The 18804-nt window shown below is 36.0% G+C and overlaps 1 protein-coding gene across 3 annotated transcripts in view; it reads right to left on the bottom strand.

The window, feature by feature from the left end:
* The window catches only part of Nolo (no long nerve cord), a 177484-nt gene that overhangs the window by 8149 nt on the left and 150531 nt on the right, over positions 1–18804 (bottom strand). For all 3 annotated transcript variants that reach the window (XM_070309012.1, XM_070309011.1, XM_070309013.1), the window contains exons 6-11: positions 14480–14621; positions 13929–14061; positions 10787–10889; positions 9528–9626; positions 1798–1939; positions 1020–1113 (exon numbers count right to left, since the gene is read on the bottom strand). In XM_070309012.1, the coding sequence (XP_070165113.1) occupies positions 1020–1113; positions 1798–1939; positions 9528–9626; positions 10787–10889; positions 13929–14061; positions 14480–14621 (713 nt within the window). The remainder of the gene's footprint in view (positions 1–1019; positions 1114–1797; positions 1940–9527; positions 9627–10786; positions 10890–13928; positions 14062–14479; positions 14622–18804) is intronic.

Raw genomic sequence — 18804 nt, forward strand, 5'->3', positions numbered from 1 at the left:
CTGAATCCGGGGATACATTTTTTTTAAGCTATATATCAAATTTCGTTAAGCTATATTTATTGAAAATTATTTGAAATTGATCTCTCTTTTTCGGGTAAAAGGGAACAAAAATTCTTTAGGAAACAATAAATTTTAAGTAATTTAAATAATTATCGTTTTATTTAGGAAGGATTAGATAATTGCGCTGATACGACTATGCTTAAATAAACGCAGCTGAAGTTTTGTCCTCACTCGCCCTCGTACAAAATACATTTATGACAGATGAAATCGTTCTGATAACGGAAGGGTTAAATAACGCGTTATAGGTGCTAAAGCTACGAGGAAATTGTCAGATAGTACCATACAGAGAAAGTTATAAGCGCTGACTGAAGAGAATTTAGGTTCAACATCTTATGGAATTTCGCTACGGTGGTAATGGCTGTTCTAAAGCTGCTATCATTGTTCTCGAATTGCAATCGATATTACATATTCCGTGAGGATTATAGTGAAACGGAAAGTTAATACGAACCAAAAATCTAATGAATTAATCGTTCGATGGATTTACAAAGGTTATCTAAATTGGATCTTAAATTAAATCAAACAAGATATATTTATGTTTTTCGAATTTTATTATAGAAAAAGAGTACGTTATCCATCTGTATCCATTGAGATAAATTTACGAAATACTTTTCGATTGTTATAAATAAATCTATTTATAATTTGATAATATAAATTTAATTATGAATATAAGGAAAAATCTTTAATGTTGCACTAATTTGGCTATAATTACATATGTAATTTTTCGATCCGCTTTTCTCATCATTTTCTATTCCTGTCTACTAGATTGGCTTGTTGTTATGTTAGATTTTTTATTTATCCGTGCATAGCAATTGTTTAAAATGGAATGGAATTTAATAAGATTTATAACGTCAATACATTGTAAAATACTCCACAGTTAAAAACACTTGTATATAGATGTAAATTGTATATAGTGTATATATATATAATATATATAGGATATATTGGAAAGTACTACTTACGTTGATTCGGAAGGTACTGGCTGGTCCATCAACTTCTCCGACACCGGTGATAGCGGATACTGTTGCACCAGGGGCTGCGTCATACCGTCTCCATCTAAATAACATTTCGTATGCCATCTCATTTTCATTATGCATATTCCCTTTGCACACGATAACCGCGTCTCCCGATATTTTTCAGATTCGTCTGGGACTTTATTTCTAAAGTTTGTTCCACACGATAAAGCCCGTCAAATGCTCAGTTTATAAATTGTCGAAACTTTGCTATATTATTCGACCAATAAATAACACTCTGTATTCGACCAACAACAATATCATAAAACTTAATATAATCTAAAAAAAATACTTGGCACTAATAAAAAAATGTGTTTTTTATTATTGCAATGTTTTGAATCTGAAAATTAGTATCGTATTCCAAAGCAAGTCGGCTTGCAAGTCCTGAACGTAATAATTTTGAAGAAATTTTTATCAGGAACATAAAAACGTTTTTCGAAAGAAATGTGTGTGCTTTCCAAATTATATTCGATAAGTAATCCAAGAATATTGACAGAATTGTTCCTTGAGAAATTGAATATGAAATTATTGGATATGAAATCCCTCTGACAGACTTCGAAGCTTGAGGAATTGAAATTTCATTAGTTTTCATATAGATCAGTCTCTGATTCTCCGCGTAATTAGTTTATGGAATATTGCATATGAATTTTCAGATATCGTCGCTTATGGCACGTTAAATTGCCGTTCGCGATCCAATACGAGTTTAACTCAGACATAACGTAATTACACGTGGGACAAGCGACGCTCGTCTTGCATTCCTGTTCGATATGAGGACGTTCCGCGGGGTCGCAGTCCCTGGAGATGGCACCAACACCATCTCTGCATTCGATCGTCCTCGTCCGTATTCCGGTGCCACAGGTCACGGAGCACTGCATAAATAAAAAGTTAAAATGCACACTTCGCGTGGAATTGTAATGAGACGCGATATGGGCCGATAAGAAGCGCGAAATAATAGACAGCTTATAAAAATTGTAGCGAAATTCACATTTCGGAAATGTAAAACAATTATGTTCATTCAAGTAAATCAATAGAGAAAATTAATATGTAACATATATATATATATATATATATATATATATATATATATATATATATATATACACACAAAAAGATTGTCTTACGATTATAGACGATGAACGTCGTGAACACGCGCGAGATATTATTTTATCAATATTTTTCTTATAATATATATTTAATGAATATGTATGAGGCATAAAAAGAGTCTTATATAACTTGTAATTTATTTCTTATAATTTTATAAGAGACGAGGCAAATGTTTGTTTGGCGGGAAATAATTCGGAAGATGAAATTTCAGATATAGCTCTTCTTCAAAACTAGGAAAAGATGCAATCGAAACTCCTCGCGGCATTAATGGCCCGGCAACTCTGCACGAAACACCACATTCCATGGCAGGCTAATATCGAAGCACAGTTTAATTTAAAATTCCGGATTGCTATTTTCGGTTCTCATTTCGTTGAAGCCGAAAAGTCTCGTTCGAGGTATGTTGTACTCTCAAACTTTCTCGTTCGCAATGAAATCTGCAAAGAAAGGAAAGAGAGAGATCGAGAGAGATAGATGATAGGAACATACCAAGGTGTAGGTACAAAGACGATACTAGCGAAAGGAATCGACGGTAAAGAGATAATGGAGGAAGGAAAGAGAGAAAGAAATACGAAAACGTGGAAGACAATAAAGAAAGTGCTCGGATGTGGGAGTTATCGTCCGAGACGTCGAAGGTGGAAAGAGGTGACACACGAAAGGAAAAGCGGAAACCTACTCAACTTAGCTACCGTGTTTTCCCTTCGCCTTCTTCACCCCACCGTCATCTCATTCCACTCTTTATCCCGGTCCTCTATCCTTCATCTTTCTCCGTCTGTCTTTGCTTTTCATGGTCGAGCTATATAACTCGGAAAGAGTCTCGATAGCGAGGGGGATTGCTTTAAGGAGCCCCGTGCTTTCAGTTCAATATTTGCATGGCTCCCGGGCGCTCACAAAAGAGAGAAATCTATCAATTCCTGTCTTCTCTGAGGGGCGCTTCCCTGCGCTCCACGATGAAATCATTACCGTGCTACGCTGACGGCTACCGAGACCTTTATGTATCGCTACCAGAAAGAGCGCCATTCGAGATGCTGTTGGTTCTCGAAAGCGAACGGAGACGGGCCATTGTGTATCGATCAGAAATGAAGCACCGTAAATCATAGGCACCGCACACTTTCGCCTGCACATGCTGGGAAGATTTATCCGCTTTACCTGCGTATCCCGCGTAATATACTCATTGGTACGTGTGCGAACGAGCGTAATGGCGATTTGTTTGTTCGCGCGAGATAAACAACAGTCTTCGAAAGATAGAAATGATGCGTATATATTGTCAATCGTGCAAATATACTTTGCTGTACCATGTATCGTTCTCTTTTAAAAAAAGGCTCGACTTGCAACAAAATTTGATTCCTTTCAAAATAAGTGGAATCAATTTACGTATGCATTAAAAATACATAATTTTTGGTGTTAAATACTATAGATGGAATATTTATTAATATATTTAATTAATTATATTTAATTAATATATTTATATTTAATTTTTTTATAAAGTAATTTATGTCTGGTAATGAGAATTAAACGTGACTGATTTGATAATAAAATTTTATTATTTTATTTTATAATTTTAATTTTGTTTTTTATTATTTTATTATCTAATACTCCTTTGAATTTTCTGATATTCATTTTGTGCAAACAGGTTGGGGAAAAAAAAAGGAAATGAACTTTGAAATCTCATGTATAAAGCAGACTGTTATCGTAATACATGGCCAGCAAAATATTGCACCTTACACGCGGCGGTTATCGCAATAAATACACATTCAGCGCAACGGATCGCATTTAGCGACCTCATGAATAAAGTATAACGTGTACATTTCGCAGGGAAGTTGCGGAGATTTTTCCTTTCACGTATCTGCCGAGAAACTTTAGTTCGCTCAAGAGAAGAGAGACGTGCACGAAAACTCGTACAATTGTCGTTCTTTACTGTTATCTTCCCGGACGTTCATCGTCATGTCCTTATTTATGCAACGAGGTTGCTTTCTCGCGGATCATGAGAAACTATTTTATCCACAGCGGGAATTCTCAATATGTAACCGGACAAAGACTTCGCGATTCACAAAGATTTTCCAACGTAATTGACTCTCGAACAAATCTGTCTCCAAGAATATCTTTTCCGAACGCGTATCTTTTCTAACATTTAACACCTATATCTTTCTCTGACTGGATCTTTTATACGTTTTATAATCCTTATAAATACTATCATAATTGCAAGTATAGTTGCAAATTGGCAATTTATTTGCGTACGTATAACGAGCGATCTGGAAAACAATAAAAAAATATTTGGGAAAAGCTTTCGATTCTCTCAAACTGAATCCTTTCATACAAAGCACCGTGATTCAAAGAACCGAGATGTGCGCTCAGCCCTCGAGGGAGTTGGAGGAATTCCAAGTAGATAAGTACCGCGCGTTGTCGGTCATGTAAAGTCGCGCGACACTTTTATTGCGGAATAAATCTGAATAACATCCTAAAGAAAGTGAAAAATGTTCGATAGCGGTTCAAAGTGTGCGTTCACTTCAGAAGCGGAAGTTTGTCAGATGTTAAAGCGCTCGCATCCATCATAAAGTTATCCAAACAACGTGTAATTCGCATGTGTGATTCGCTTTTGTCGCAACATCAGAGATTCTGAATAGCGTGTGCAACTATTATCTATGTTCTAATCTCGAAGATTATCTTTCAATTCGCGAGTGTATTCGCATCGTTATCCGTCATTTCACGTCGGCAAATTTCGAGGCAATCAGAGCGATTCGTGAGGTACTAGCTTCGCGATGAGTCTCGCACAATGAAAATTTTGGAAAGCTTCCAGGTAATGTATCGATTTTCATGTAAGCGTCTATTGCGATGAGAAGCTGGATCGGGGAGAGAAGCAGAAAACGGATCGTCGAGCATTGTGCCAGAAAGTATGCCGGAAAACTGACATAAGCGTCACCGATTTGAGTATTATGCGATATATGTATACCGTACTTGTTTGAACTGTATGCATTCGCACGCGACGAAACATCGGTAAATGCGCATTCCGATTACCGTCGTATAAATTCATTGGAGCTCCCTGTTTTGTGCAGACATTTTATGATAACTCTGGTACACCCACTCTCTATAGCTCTTCTCATGTGTTTTTTTTTAAATCTTAAATAAATTTTATAATGTAACATCTAGATAGTTTATATACTTGCTGAATGTAAAACGGTTTTTTTCTTTTTCTTTTTCTTTTTTTTTTCTGTAACAGCGTTGATTTTACTTTTCAAGTCAAAGTAATGAAGAGACAATGAAACCAGATTGTAATCAGTCGAATGGAGAATTTAGAATAGAATATTTTAATTGTTAAATTAAATCAACTAGATGGATCCCCTTTTTCGATCATTTATTTATATGCTTCTTGTGTTTGAAATAGAATAAAATTATGCCAATTTTTTTTTAAATAGGAAAATCTGAATATATTTATATCTTTCCTAAATTTTTTTGATGTTTTAGTTCAATATACTTTTATATCTTTATTCTATGAACACGAAATAGAAAATTATCTGACGAGAAGTTGCTGTTCCATCATTAATCGCAATGCAAGACGCGCGCGGTTGAATCTCGAGTACGCCAAAATCACAAAGTTCTGGAATGCCTCCAGGAACTATCTCGATTTTTGGCTAGCCATAGGAGCAAGAAACTAACGATTGTGCTGAACGATCGTGCCAAGAAGAACGTCGAAATGCTCTCGCGGGCGCCGCCGAGCCGAGTTGCATCGAGGATGCAGCAGCCTCGATATCTGAATCGCCTTCGTTACGGGAGCGCGACTATGTGCAACGTTAGCAACGGCGCTCTTTCGGGATGAAAGATCGGATATTTTCAAGGACGATGACCTTTCGCGATATATGAGCTTGTCGATCGCGAGCGGGAGCATGGGTACAACGCGTATGTATGCATTTGCCCGAGGAACTTTGTCGAGACACGTGAGTCTTTTTCTTGATAAAATATCTACACCCCCGTTTGTCTCTTTTCTCTTCCATTTCTCATATTTTCTTTCGTTTCTCCTCTCGAAATGCCACGAAAAACGCTGCCAGCAAATATGCAATAATTTAATGAGCGACGAAGCAAGCGAAAAATAATGTAGAAAAGAAGATTTATCAGTTTCTTTTCCCTTGATTTTCTATAAGATGCGATGTATGAAACAAAAAATTGTTCCATTATAAACGCGTCATGCATTTTTCTCATATTCGTCTTTCGTCGTCATTCTTGAAAGAAAGTGACACTCCATTTCTTTGCGAATAATACAGAGAGCAAAATTTATCGGTTTGGTTTCACGTGTTGCAATTTCGAAGAATAATAACAGATTGTTCGTCTTCAAATCATTCGCGGATCGTTCATGTATATAGAATAGTCGTACATATGTATGTGATCTTCTACCTACACTCTCTTATATCACTCCGTCTATCATAGTGTCTCAATTTCTCCTTCGAATCGGTAAGAGCTCTTTACGCCAGTACAGCTTCTTCCTTTTCTCTCTTTCTACCTTCGGCTTTGCTATGGAAAGAAGGACAGCGCGGTTGTCTCTCACTAGGATTTGACGGAACGGAACGCGAACGGAAAAGGAATGTGCGAAAAGCGTAGAAAGGCGGTTATTTGGCGACTAAATTGTCCTGTTTGATGTTAGTGGCTGATGTCGCCCAGAGCATCCTCAAAGAGCTCCGGGAGGAAAGAGTATGGCTAAAAGTAGTGGTAAACTTGGAAGACATTTCGCGTGCAAAGAGACGTCAAGTTTCGTTCTCGTGTATCCGCCTACTCGCGCAGTTTAAACGTAATTCGTACACGGGTAGGCACGGAGGTGAGGCAGTTTGCAGTCTGCTACCATTTTTACGCCAGATCTTCGCGCGAGAGTAAGAACGCGTTCTCTTTCATGCCGTGGAAAAGGATTCGTCGTTCGCTGCGAACGATGTTCCGCTCGGGCGATTCTTCGGCTTCGAAGAAATCCGATTTAGTTGTCGGGCAAACGATGGTGCCGCGTGAATGAGAGCGCCGTTTTATCCACGTTCGTCTGCCACTCGATACAACCGTTTGTGTTAAAAAGAAAAATAAGTAGTCTTTTCTCTCTGTTTTCATATAGAGCAAAAATGCGAGCCAAAATCACGATATTCTTTTTGAGAGCATCTTGAAAAGGACGGATATTAGAGCCATTTTTGTTGAGTCCAGTCAATAGTTCTTCTATTCGCGTAAAAATACCAATTTATATACATATAATATATTATAGATATTTCATCTCCCTCTCTCTCTCTCTCTCTCTCTCTCTCTCTCTCTCTCTCTCTCTCTCTCTCTCTCTCTCTCTCTCTGCTTTATATAAAGATATTGTAAGACTTTTATTAAATTATAAAATTATGTTTCGTTTTAAATATTAATTTAGATTCGATATGTTTTAGAAAGATCAAATGCAAAATTAAAAATGTAGAAAGTTATATTTAACATAATTTAATATATATATTTAATACATATTTTTGCCTAAATGTTTCTTTCTTAGTAAAAATACAAGGACATAATACGAATGTATATAAGAAACATTAGTTCCGTTTCAAAATAAATTACCTAAATCAAAAGTGAGAAATAATTTCATGTGCAAACGAGTTCGCTTAAAATATAAGATAAATTATATTATTTGCAAATTAATTCATAATTCGAACTTGAATAACACATCATTAATTATCCAAAAATTATATTCTTATAATTTGCGGCTTTTCATTGAAAAATAAAAAAAAAACCTATATAGATTCGAAGAATGTAAATACACAACTAGTAACGAGAATGTTTCGATCTTCTATAACTCGTCGACTTCCTGCGTTCACTTTAGAAACGCCCCGAAGTCGTTATACAGAATAAAAACGTACGGGTAAAGCTTTTTCCTGATAGCTAATGAACCGAAGAAAAACGGAGCTCACTAGGTGAAATTTATTCTGCTTGAGATACAAAAACAGATCGCTCTCGTCGTTAACCGATCTAACGCGAATTCTTTTTCAAAAATATCAAGAATAACGTACAGGGTATTGAGTCTAATATCCTGATAACAGATTAATTGTAAAAAAAACTTTGTCACATTTATCAATGGAGATCTTTACGGGGAGTGTCTCATCTCGGACGTAATTTTATTCGTCTTTTTAGTCGCGATCCGTTCATGCACAATTACGGCGATTGTGCACGCGGAGCTTTTGAAGAAAATCGCATTGTCACGGAGAAACGTGGACGTATCGCGATTGCAGAGGAAAGGAAGATTACATTTTCATACGGTTCCTGAATCGCGTCGACGTATCCGTCGTCAAAAGCGCACCGTGTAAATCGCGCGCAGCCCGTTAATTTGGCTTTGCCTCTTTAAACGCTACGTACACTATGACCTGTCGAAAAGGATGGAACGGGATGGAAACAGAGTTTTATAATTAAAGGCTTCCTTGTTGCATGCCGCGTTTGTGTCCGAGCATGTAATAGCGTGACAGCGCTGCGATCCGGATTTACAGATAAATTAATGCAAGCTTTGAAATGCGCGTTGGAATTATTCAAGGAACCTTCAATCGAGTCGCTAATAATAAGATCCTCGGGCTCTCATTGGTAACATCCTAAGACTCAAGCTAAAACTGTAAAACTACTATTGGCGATTTTCTCATTATTTATTTATTTGTCTATTGTTACTTCCTTTTTTAGAGATTGGCAAATATGTATAATTTAAATTAATAAGCATAAATAAAAGCAATTATTAAATATATTTATTTAATATCAAAATATTTTATTTTTATTGTAAAATGTTTGAAATTGAAATCATACTGATATTCGTCATTTATTTCAGCAATCCAGTCTAAAAATTAAAGATATAAAATATGTGCAATCTTAAAAATTGTTCAGTTAACTAAATAATTTAATAAAATAGTGCCACATACTCAAAAGAGCAATTGCTGAAGCGGATTTACGTACTTAATATCTTATTGCGTCTTTAATAAATAATAATTAATAAGTAATAATATCGATTATAAATGGATGTTAATGTGAAGGAAACGTTTTACGAAGTATAAGTTGTTCGAATCAGTCATTTCATACACGTAACAACCTAGTAACATTTATGTGGAGGGTAAAGAGAGCGTGCAAATCGTACGCAGCCATTAACCCTGTTTCCCTCTGGCCAGTACGTTCTGCCAGTAAAATTCGCAATTGAGATAGCGAGCTGTACTTTGTTCGTACGTGGGTGTATTTGCAACCGGACCCGATGCATGCATCCAAATCCGTGATTGTGGTGAGAGAAAGCTTAACGTTCTCGCTCTTAAAAGATACCATGTCTCCATCTACACCTCGACCGGCTTGTAACAACGACCCGTTTTATTCGCGTAAAATCTCATGCACTCTCACCTCGCTCCATTTATCGGTTTCCCACATCGGGCAGGACACGGTGTTGCAGGTCTCTTGAGTGCGCGGTTTGTGCGTGCCGCTGCACTTATGGTCGGATAGCTGCAAAGACAGGAATTAAATATTAGTTTTAGGGTCTAGGAGTAAACGCTAGTTATTACATGCGCGTAAAAAATATTTCCCGAAAATCTGAAATATCTTATTTCTACATCGCGAATATTAAAGGGTAAGTTTATAAAATAGTGTTCGTTTTAAAGAAAGAGAATTATAAGAGAAAGCTGAACTGCATCTCTTTTACCAGAGATCTACAAAAAATTGTAGGTTTATATACAATATATAATATTACACACACACACACACACACACACACACACACACACACACACATATATATATATATATATATATATATATATATATATATATATATGTACGCGTATATGTGTAGTGAACTGAACTGGATTAAGGATCATGGAACCTTCCAAGATCGTTGTGAGAAACGCGACAGGTTGCGTATGTAAATGCGACTCTCAGGGTACGAAAGTATACGACATAAAATTCCTGAGATGAGAGGAATGGTTAACGTTCCGTCCGCGCGAAAACGCGACGGACTTACAGCGTGTCTAATGTCAGTGGCGAAATGTGAAAAATGTGGCATTTTATCGTGCGCACGCGTAACGCTGATTCGCATCGCGCGCTGACAGATTTATTCCGGAAAGATTTATTTGTCTTTACATCTCGCGGAGTTCCATTGCGTTGAAACTTTTCTGAGAGTAAACGTGACATTCCTCCAAGTTTTCAAACCGCGCTCCACTTTTTGATATGACTATATTAATTTTGCTAGAATTTAAATAACTGAGAGATATCAAGAGAATTTAGAAGAAATTATATATTCTTTTTTCATAATAAATTTTTTGATGAATTAATAATTTTAATTGTGATAATAATTATAGTTAATTGTAATTATAATAATTATATATTTTAATTATAATTGTATAATGAATGATTAGTATGGTATTAATTAAATAAAGATATTTACTAAAAAATAAAGAATAATAATAAGACTATTAATAATGATACTAATTAATAATTATTAAAATTCTTGAGGATGAATGTCAACAACATCGATAACTAAAGATTATTCGTTATTAAGAGATAAATAATTTCTCGCACTTTTTTAGAATCATTGTCAAGAAAATATAGCTAACGGAAAGTTTTACTTCTTATTATTATTGAAAAATCCCCTTCTCTTTCGAATTTACCTTCGTAGTTTCGTTCCCGTTCTCCTCGGTGCAGAAGACGGACCTCGTTCGCGATCCACCACCGCAACTCGCGCTGCACGTGCTCCATTCTCCGTTCATCCATCTGAAAGAACAGAGAAAGAAAATCGCTCAAAGCAACGGTATTACAGGGATATATACCGAGTTTAAGTTACAAAGCCGCGAAATTATGCAGCTACTTGCATCCGTGCATAACGAAGCCGTAAACATCGTCGTATGCGTATCAAAAACTGATTAATATTCCGTTTCTGTCGGTGCGACATTCGATAAGTCCTTACGTTATTTAAGCTCGGTATAAAAAAAGGAACGTACGTGCCGTCTACACTCATGATATAAGTTTTATGGTTTTATGGTTTGAAGAAGGCGATATATTGCTTGGAATGTGTTTAAAATGCAACGAGTGTTTCCATATTGATACATTTTTTTTCTCTTTTTTACGTTAGTGGGGATACGTTCATTTTTCGTTCAACTTCTCGCGTTATTTACGAGCCGTAGAATATGGGACTCTAGTTTCAAAATATGAAATAGAAGTTTGTACACGTGGTTTGCCAAAAAAATTGCTGATTTTATTTCGTCCATTTTCCATCATAATTATGTAGGATTGTAAAGTTGATTATATACATTAAATAACGCAATATATAATATAAAAACGCAAAGAAAAAAGATATTTAAAAAATATAATATCATAAAATATTTCCTTTAAAAAAAAATATATATATCTCCAAATGTAAAGGCAATTATCCCCAAACCTAATTTCTTCTGTAAGTAAATCTCTTAATATATATTCGTATTTCTGTTCTTATTTGAAATATTTTCTCACCGAAAAGTGTTGTAAAAATTTCATGTCATTTACATATCATCGATGAAATCGAAGGATTAACGATAGACTGTAGCTTTGCTTAGCTTGATAACTATGGACATTTTTTAGATTGTTAAGGTTGAAACATTTCTTCATTAAACTCCGTCGACTAATATTTTTGATGGTCTCGAGTTTCAATGTATCGGATGTAAAGCCACGATAGAGAAGATATCGATTTTTGCTGAGCATTTACCAAGTAACGTGAATACAGAGTGCCGAGAGTGCCTTCCATCAAGCTAACAAGCTTTTTTTTTATGAAACTGTCAAAGTCACTCTCGGCATTTTTCACATATGATACCATAAAAATGTTTCGTGTACGAGCGATTGCGCTAAATGACAAAATGAAACGGTAACTCCGGCTCGTGACTGGCATTACGCGCGGAATATCGATCACCGATTATTATCGATCTTGCCATTCTTACGAGCCGCCCTGGCATTCTTTCCACGTGATCTCCAAAGTTATCTTTGATATGATTCAATTTCAGCGACGTTAAAGCCGACATGTGTATCTATATAAGTTGGACAAAAGCCAAGTTTATACGTAAAGTATGCACATTGTCGAAATTTGAGATTAATGGTTGTAATTTTTTCAATTTCTCTCGTGTATCGTACGTTTCTCCTATGAAAAAAATCGCGCTAGACACGCTACCGGATTTTATCGATCGATCACGCTAACGGCTCTTGGCTTTATGACGTGAACCTCGTTTACGGAGTAACAGGTGCACTAATATTTGTGACGAATTCATGATGCGTCCCGATTTTTCGAATTTTCTACCGTATCAAACTAAAAAATGCTCTGCTTATGAAACCTATAAATATCTTTACATATTCTAATAGAAATAAATTATAATAGTATTTTGCTTAATGATACCGTAATGTCATTTACTATAAAACAGTGAAAAAAATCAACATTAACTGATATTTATTCGGTTTTTAATTAAACCAATATATTTTCCATTAATAATTATTTCTGTAATATATTTTTTAAATGCAGGCTCTCAGAATTCTGAATCGAACATAGCGGTTACTTAAGCATCAATCATGCATAACTAGGGATAAGTGGTAATGTATGATTAAATCATAACTTTCGGACCTAAGTGCGGTTATGGCTTTTAAGAGTCTCGTTTGTCTTTGGGGAAAAGGCAGACCGCTTCTTAGGCGGTCTGACCAGTTGAATTCGACTAAACTCAGCCACTCCAATTAAGCTGTTGACCAATTCATTGGTATAGATCGATATCCCTGGTAATTCATCAACGCAAGGACTTGTAATAGCGATATCGTCGTGTCGCCGATGCCATAAAAGTTAAGTCGAACGTGTAGTTCGTCTCCCATCGTAATCGTTAGATGATACGATTCGATTACTATCAGCGATACCGATGTTACAAGCGTGTTCCAAGCAAGTAGAAATTTTCTCGAATTTCCTTGGATCGATTAATCGGTTGACGTGATATAGACGAAGTGAGATATATTACAATACGAACGTCCGCTCGATGAAAAACTAATATCTTTCTTTCGAACGCAATTTTGTAATATAACTGATAGTAACTTATTAATTTTCCGCGAGACACAAACTCGCATTCCAATGTCTTTTCAGAAATAATAGTAATATTCTCTTCGTTGTCGCAAACATAGTCGCGGCAGCTCTTAAACGTTCGCGGAACAGTAACAATAAGCGTTGGCAAAGATCATCGACCGCCTCGTGAACATTGAACCATAAATTCAAGCACAAAGAACAGAATCTATATACTAGACTGTAAACTTTCAGCGTTGCTCCGCGGTTCTCGCTTTCAGCGAGCCCGAGTATCCAGAGAGAGGGAGAGAGAAGAGTTTGCGGGAGTTTTTGTCCGAGTCCCGTCGACGGTGGAGTATCTCGTCGTTTGTTGGACGATTCCCATCGCGAGAGCCGGCTTTAAATCGCTGCCTCGCAACCCTTCCACGAGACGGAAGAGAAATATTGTTGTAGGAACAAAGATCGTTTGTACCGAGCAGTTCCCAATTTCCCGCTCGCTCTCCGTTTACTTCCTCGAAGATTTCGAAATATCGCTTGTACGAGAATTAAGATTTACTCGCGTTAAAAGCACAAAATACGGTGAAAGATATTGTAATATTATACGAGGCGACATAGATACTTTATTCGCATCATGAGCGAAAGACATGTATATAATATCTACTTTTCGACTATACGCGAGTAGTTGGATGTTCTTCGACGTAGAACGTGCATGCAGTTCTAGTAAAAGTAGTTACTCTGTCCAAAAGTATACTCACTTCGTCGTGCAGGGGTGCGTGTTGCACGGCATCAGGGTCTTCTCTGGTCGGTTGTTTGGATCGCAATAGCTGTCCTCTACGACACTCTCATCGGCGCCAACCGATTTGCACACCGTCATCGCCATCTTGAAACCTATTAGTGCAAAAACGCGACCGGCAAATTAGCCCTCCGATTTGATAGCGAACGCTGTTGCGCAAATAATACTGCGATGCTATAAATTTCATTCGACGTCTTCTTAGAACATCCCAATTTTTTAAATAATCGCAAAACATATTTAGATTACTAAATGTAATAAACAAAATTTCTAAAATATTAAGAGTTTTTTTCGAGCAGATATAATATAACAATCATGCTTTAGTGTTGTTTTTATATAGTGCAATTTAAAAAAAGAATGAATGTTTGAAAAGACAAAAATGAAATCTTTAAGGATTTTATGTAAATAAATCGTTAAAGCTACGATGAAATATTCATCGTAATATCGCGAGATACTTTAGTTGTTATGTATATTTGCATAGGAAAATGTAGTTAAATTAATTCAGTAATTACCAACCTCCTCCGCAGGACTTGGAACAGGCGGATATCGATTCTAAACTCCAGGAGTATCGCGATTGGCAGCTTGATCCATTCCCTCCGCACACGCCACACGCATCTGTGTTCTTGTTACTACCAACTCTAAGGTCACAGCCAACCTTCTGCAACAGAAATCCACGCTCGATTAATGAATTACGTCTTTTACATAATAGATTTTAGCCAGGTTGTCCCTAACATTGTCGAAGATGATAATTTTCTCTTAAACACTTGTTACATGCGCGTTAATTTTATTCCGTTGCTTCAAATTTATTTATTTTTTTTTTTCGTGGAAAATAATAATTGCCTAAAAATATTAACTATGTAGTATTAATATATTTATTTTTAATTAAAAAAAAATTATATTTAATTTATAAAGATTCTATTTAAAAAACATATAAATTCTCTCTCATCTGATTAAAACCTGTTCAATTTTTGGGAAATATTCATAAATTACTGTTCGGTGCTGAATACAAAAATTTTATATTTTATTGCTGATTCAAAAGTCGCATCATAAATTATAACGATTTACTATTTACGTGACGTCAGAAAATTTTTCTTCTAGTCTGAGCTCTGTAGTTGAACTGCAAGAGTTTTTCGCGGCGGTATTTCGGAGGATATTAAGAGGACTGACGAATGCTGACGTGCCATCGAGATTCATACGAGAACGAGGAACATCTCGCGAAAATTCAGGACCTTTGAGGAGGCGGGAGAGTAGAGATGGAAGGAGTCGTCGTTGACGTCGATTCGTGACCTGGCTCGGACGGCAAACTGATTTGTCATTCAGGTTGCATGGAGGTTCGCTCGGAGGTCGGGGAGTACATTATTCATGCCTTATCCAGGGCGAAAAGAGTGAAGGCAAACTGGAAGGTGAAGGTGCGAGCGAATGAGCGAAGTGAGATGCGTCGGAGATACTAGGAGGAAGTAGCGGCGAGCGAGAGTAAAAAGGAGAAGGATGTGAGCCTAACGAGGGATCTCCCGTACGATAAACTGCGGTGACGAGATAATCCGAGATTTCGTAAAATGACTCGCGACGCGAATAAATCGTTCGTCCCTATATTACGCACGCTTAAATTTTTAAAATCAGCAAATCTTCAAATGTGCGACGCGACAGAAGAGCAGAAAACAAGGAAATAGTAAACTCGACGAATAGTTTCTCTTTCTCTCTTTCTCTCATGGCAATCATTTATCCTTTTTAACATCTAAATATTTGCAAACACGTATTATGCTCTTTACTATTTATCTGTATTAATTCTAGACTGATGATTTCATTATTCATTATCACATTATACATAATTGTATATTTCTGTCTTATATTTCGCTAAATAAGATGACGTGCTACTTCTACCTTTTTTAGTCGTTATCCTCAAATCGTACGAATTATTCAGCCACCGTTATACTTTGATATCTTCTTCTATAAACGATTTTACATAACGGTGTTGTTGAACGAAAGCTAGACATTATCGGACGAAAATTGCGCACTAAATTCAGTGCGACGCGATACGATGCGCGTACGGCGGGCGCAGCATCTCCATTTCGGCCCAATTGACCGTTCGATTTGGCTGCAAAATCGAAATAGGGCTCGATTATCGTTCAAGTTTCAAACTCTCTCTGAAATACTTCCATTAAACATCGGCGATCGTCATTCGGCGAATCGCAGCAGTTACGAGCCGCAGTTTTATTCCGTGCACCAATGAAGAAGCCAATTTAGGTAGGTACTTTAGTTTCGTGCTCTCGAAACTCTGGCTCTCTAATAGCTTCACGCATCGAGAAGCTACAAGCTACACTAACGCGAGAGCAAAAATATTTGAGGAAATGGAGACGCTGGACAAAGCGAATTTTTAAATATATTCTCGTCGAATAGCACGAAGAGAAGAAATGTTTTCGATGCACACACATTCATGTAAAATCTAATTTTCAGCTATAATATCATAATTGTGAGAAAATGCCCTTTTCTTCTAAGAAGGTTATAAATAACTTCATCAGTTAATCAATCAAAATCCTATGATATGTATTTTTTACTTATCCCTAATTACTTAATAAGAATAAAATAATATTAATTCGATAAAGAATTCAATGTTATTAGAAATAATTTAGTTTACAATTGTAATTTATTTTCTATCGCTTCATAGCGAGTGAGCGAGAGAGAAAGAGAGAGAGAAAAAGATTTGTGAGACAATTATGAGAGACGGAAAAACTAAGAGATCGATGCTTGCCGGAACAAACGATTTGTATTCGGCAGATCGGGATATGAAGAAATTTAATTTCATACGAGGATGAATTTGTTTTACATTTTCTCTCTCTATTGTATGACAATAGAACAGAAATATCTCAACAGCCATGTGTCTGCGCGCCTGTATGCTTCTTTATACATATAAAAGACATGCATGCGGGTGCGCCGGATTAGGTTTACTTTGCCGCGGAAGTGGGAATCAATGATGGGACTCGATAATTGAAAGATAGGGTCATCGAAGCAACCCGTTATTTCTCTACTAGGTAAACAAGTCGGAAGAGAACGAGAATTCCGCTGGGCGTGAGAAATGAAATATCGCGGGACTTAACGGTACTCTCTGTCGATCTTATGACCCTCTTCTATTCCTGGTTTCGCACAAATAATCGTTGCAATATGCGGTGACAAAAATAAAAAGTTGGAATTATAAAAATACTATCATTAATATTATATATTTTCAATCTATTAATACTGTAAATGTATTATTATTTAAAGTTATATTATATATAAAATTAATAATAATATATACAATACTTGCATTAAATAAAAACATCATGGAGAGATTTAAAGAGATATGCCTTATAATGTATATTGCAATCTGTATATTTCTCATCGTTTATAATTTCTCTCTAATAGCTTTTCTAATATCTAGTTATAAGTCATTTTATATTTATGTAGCAAAATACTTAAAATTTTTTAAAGACTATTAAAATAAATTTATACGAATAAGATTTTCCAATACTTTCGGATCGAAATCAATTATTGTGTCAATACACACCCTCTATTTAAACTGAAATATCAGAGGGATTAACAAAGACGCAAAAGCCGATAATTACTAATGCTCTCGCGATTTTCCACACCGTAGCGATTCCGTTGCGCAAATTTAACTGACATTCAATTATTCACCCACGCGCTCGAAATTCTATTCGATGTTCCATGTTCCTTTCTTAGCACTCTTGCTCCCTGCACCCTACCCCATTAAGATACATCTCGTCTTTTCTACGAATCTCATACCATCTCTCAGCCATCGCGCCCCACTTTCCCTTCTCTCGCACTCGTTTTTATCTTTTCACATAGTTAGAGAATAAGATTTATACAAAGTGGAGAAAGGGGTGCTTAACCCCGAGCGTTTTATTCGCCTTCAGTTTTCAATGGCATGATAAAATTTATTGTGTACCTGTCCAAAACTCTACGAATCTCTGAATCTTTTTAATCCTTGCTTTTTATAATCGTTCCCCATATTCTTTTAATTATTAGACAATGCGCTTTTTCTTTCGATTTTAGACATAAGAAATTGAAAATGAAAGTTTAAAAGAGAAAAAAATAATTTTACAAAAACTAGGAAAAGGAGCAGAAGGTAGCGAGCAAAAACTTATTTCTAGGAAAGCAAATTTTTGCCTCTTGTATGGCTTCTCTCTTGTTCTTTCCTTCTGTTGTGCAGCATTAATCTTAATCAAATCTTGTTAAAAAGTAGCAATTTGACCGAAATTTAGAATACAAACTTTGATAAGATACTCCCGTATTCGTTTAAAGTATTTTCCCATATTTGTATTCAAAGTGTTCTTTCATTCTCGTAAAGTTTAATAAGAATGAACACCTAATTACTATTCATTTCTGAAGATTTTTTTTTTTTTTTTTTTTTTTTGTGAAAAAAAAGAAGCAGATAACGAAGCTTAGCATAACTTAACAAAATATGAAACTTGCGGCGGATAATATTCGCTTTTTAGACGGCGTGAAAAAGCGTGAATCTTCTTTCGTATCTCTTAAAATTTATTTATATCTGATAATAATTAAAATTATATATAGAAAACCCTAATTTTTAAAGAGAATTTCGCGAGACATGCAAGAAAGTAGTGAAATATATAACGGTTTATTCAGAACATTGATAGAATATTAAACTACGTGGCTGATAATTCGTAATAATGTGATTTCTCAAAATTTACCGTTTCCACTACTAGGAACGATATGAATGGCGTAATAATTTCTCGCCCCGAAGATAAATTTTAACGAGTGCACAACGTAATGAAAAAGCTTTGGCGCGACCATCGGGCGTGCCCACAACGAAAGCGGCGGAACTC

Source organism: Polyergus mexicanus, unplaced genomic scaffold (genome assembly GCF_030449975.1).
Source record: "Polyergus mexicanus isolate NDT 795.1 unplaced genomic scaffold, iyPolMexi1.0 SCAF_16, whole genome shotgun sequence".
Classification (NCBI taxonomy): Eukaryota; Metazoa; Arthropoda; class Insecta; order Hymenoptera; family Formicidae; genus Polyergus; species Polyergus mexicanus.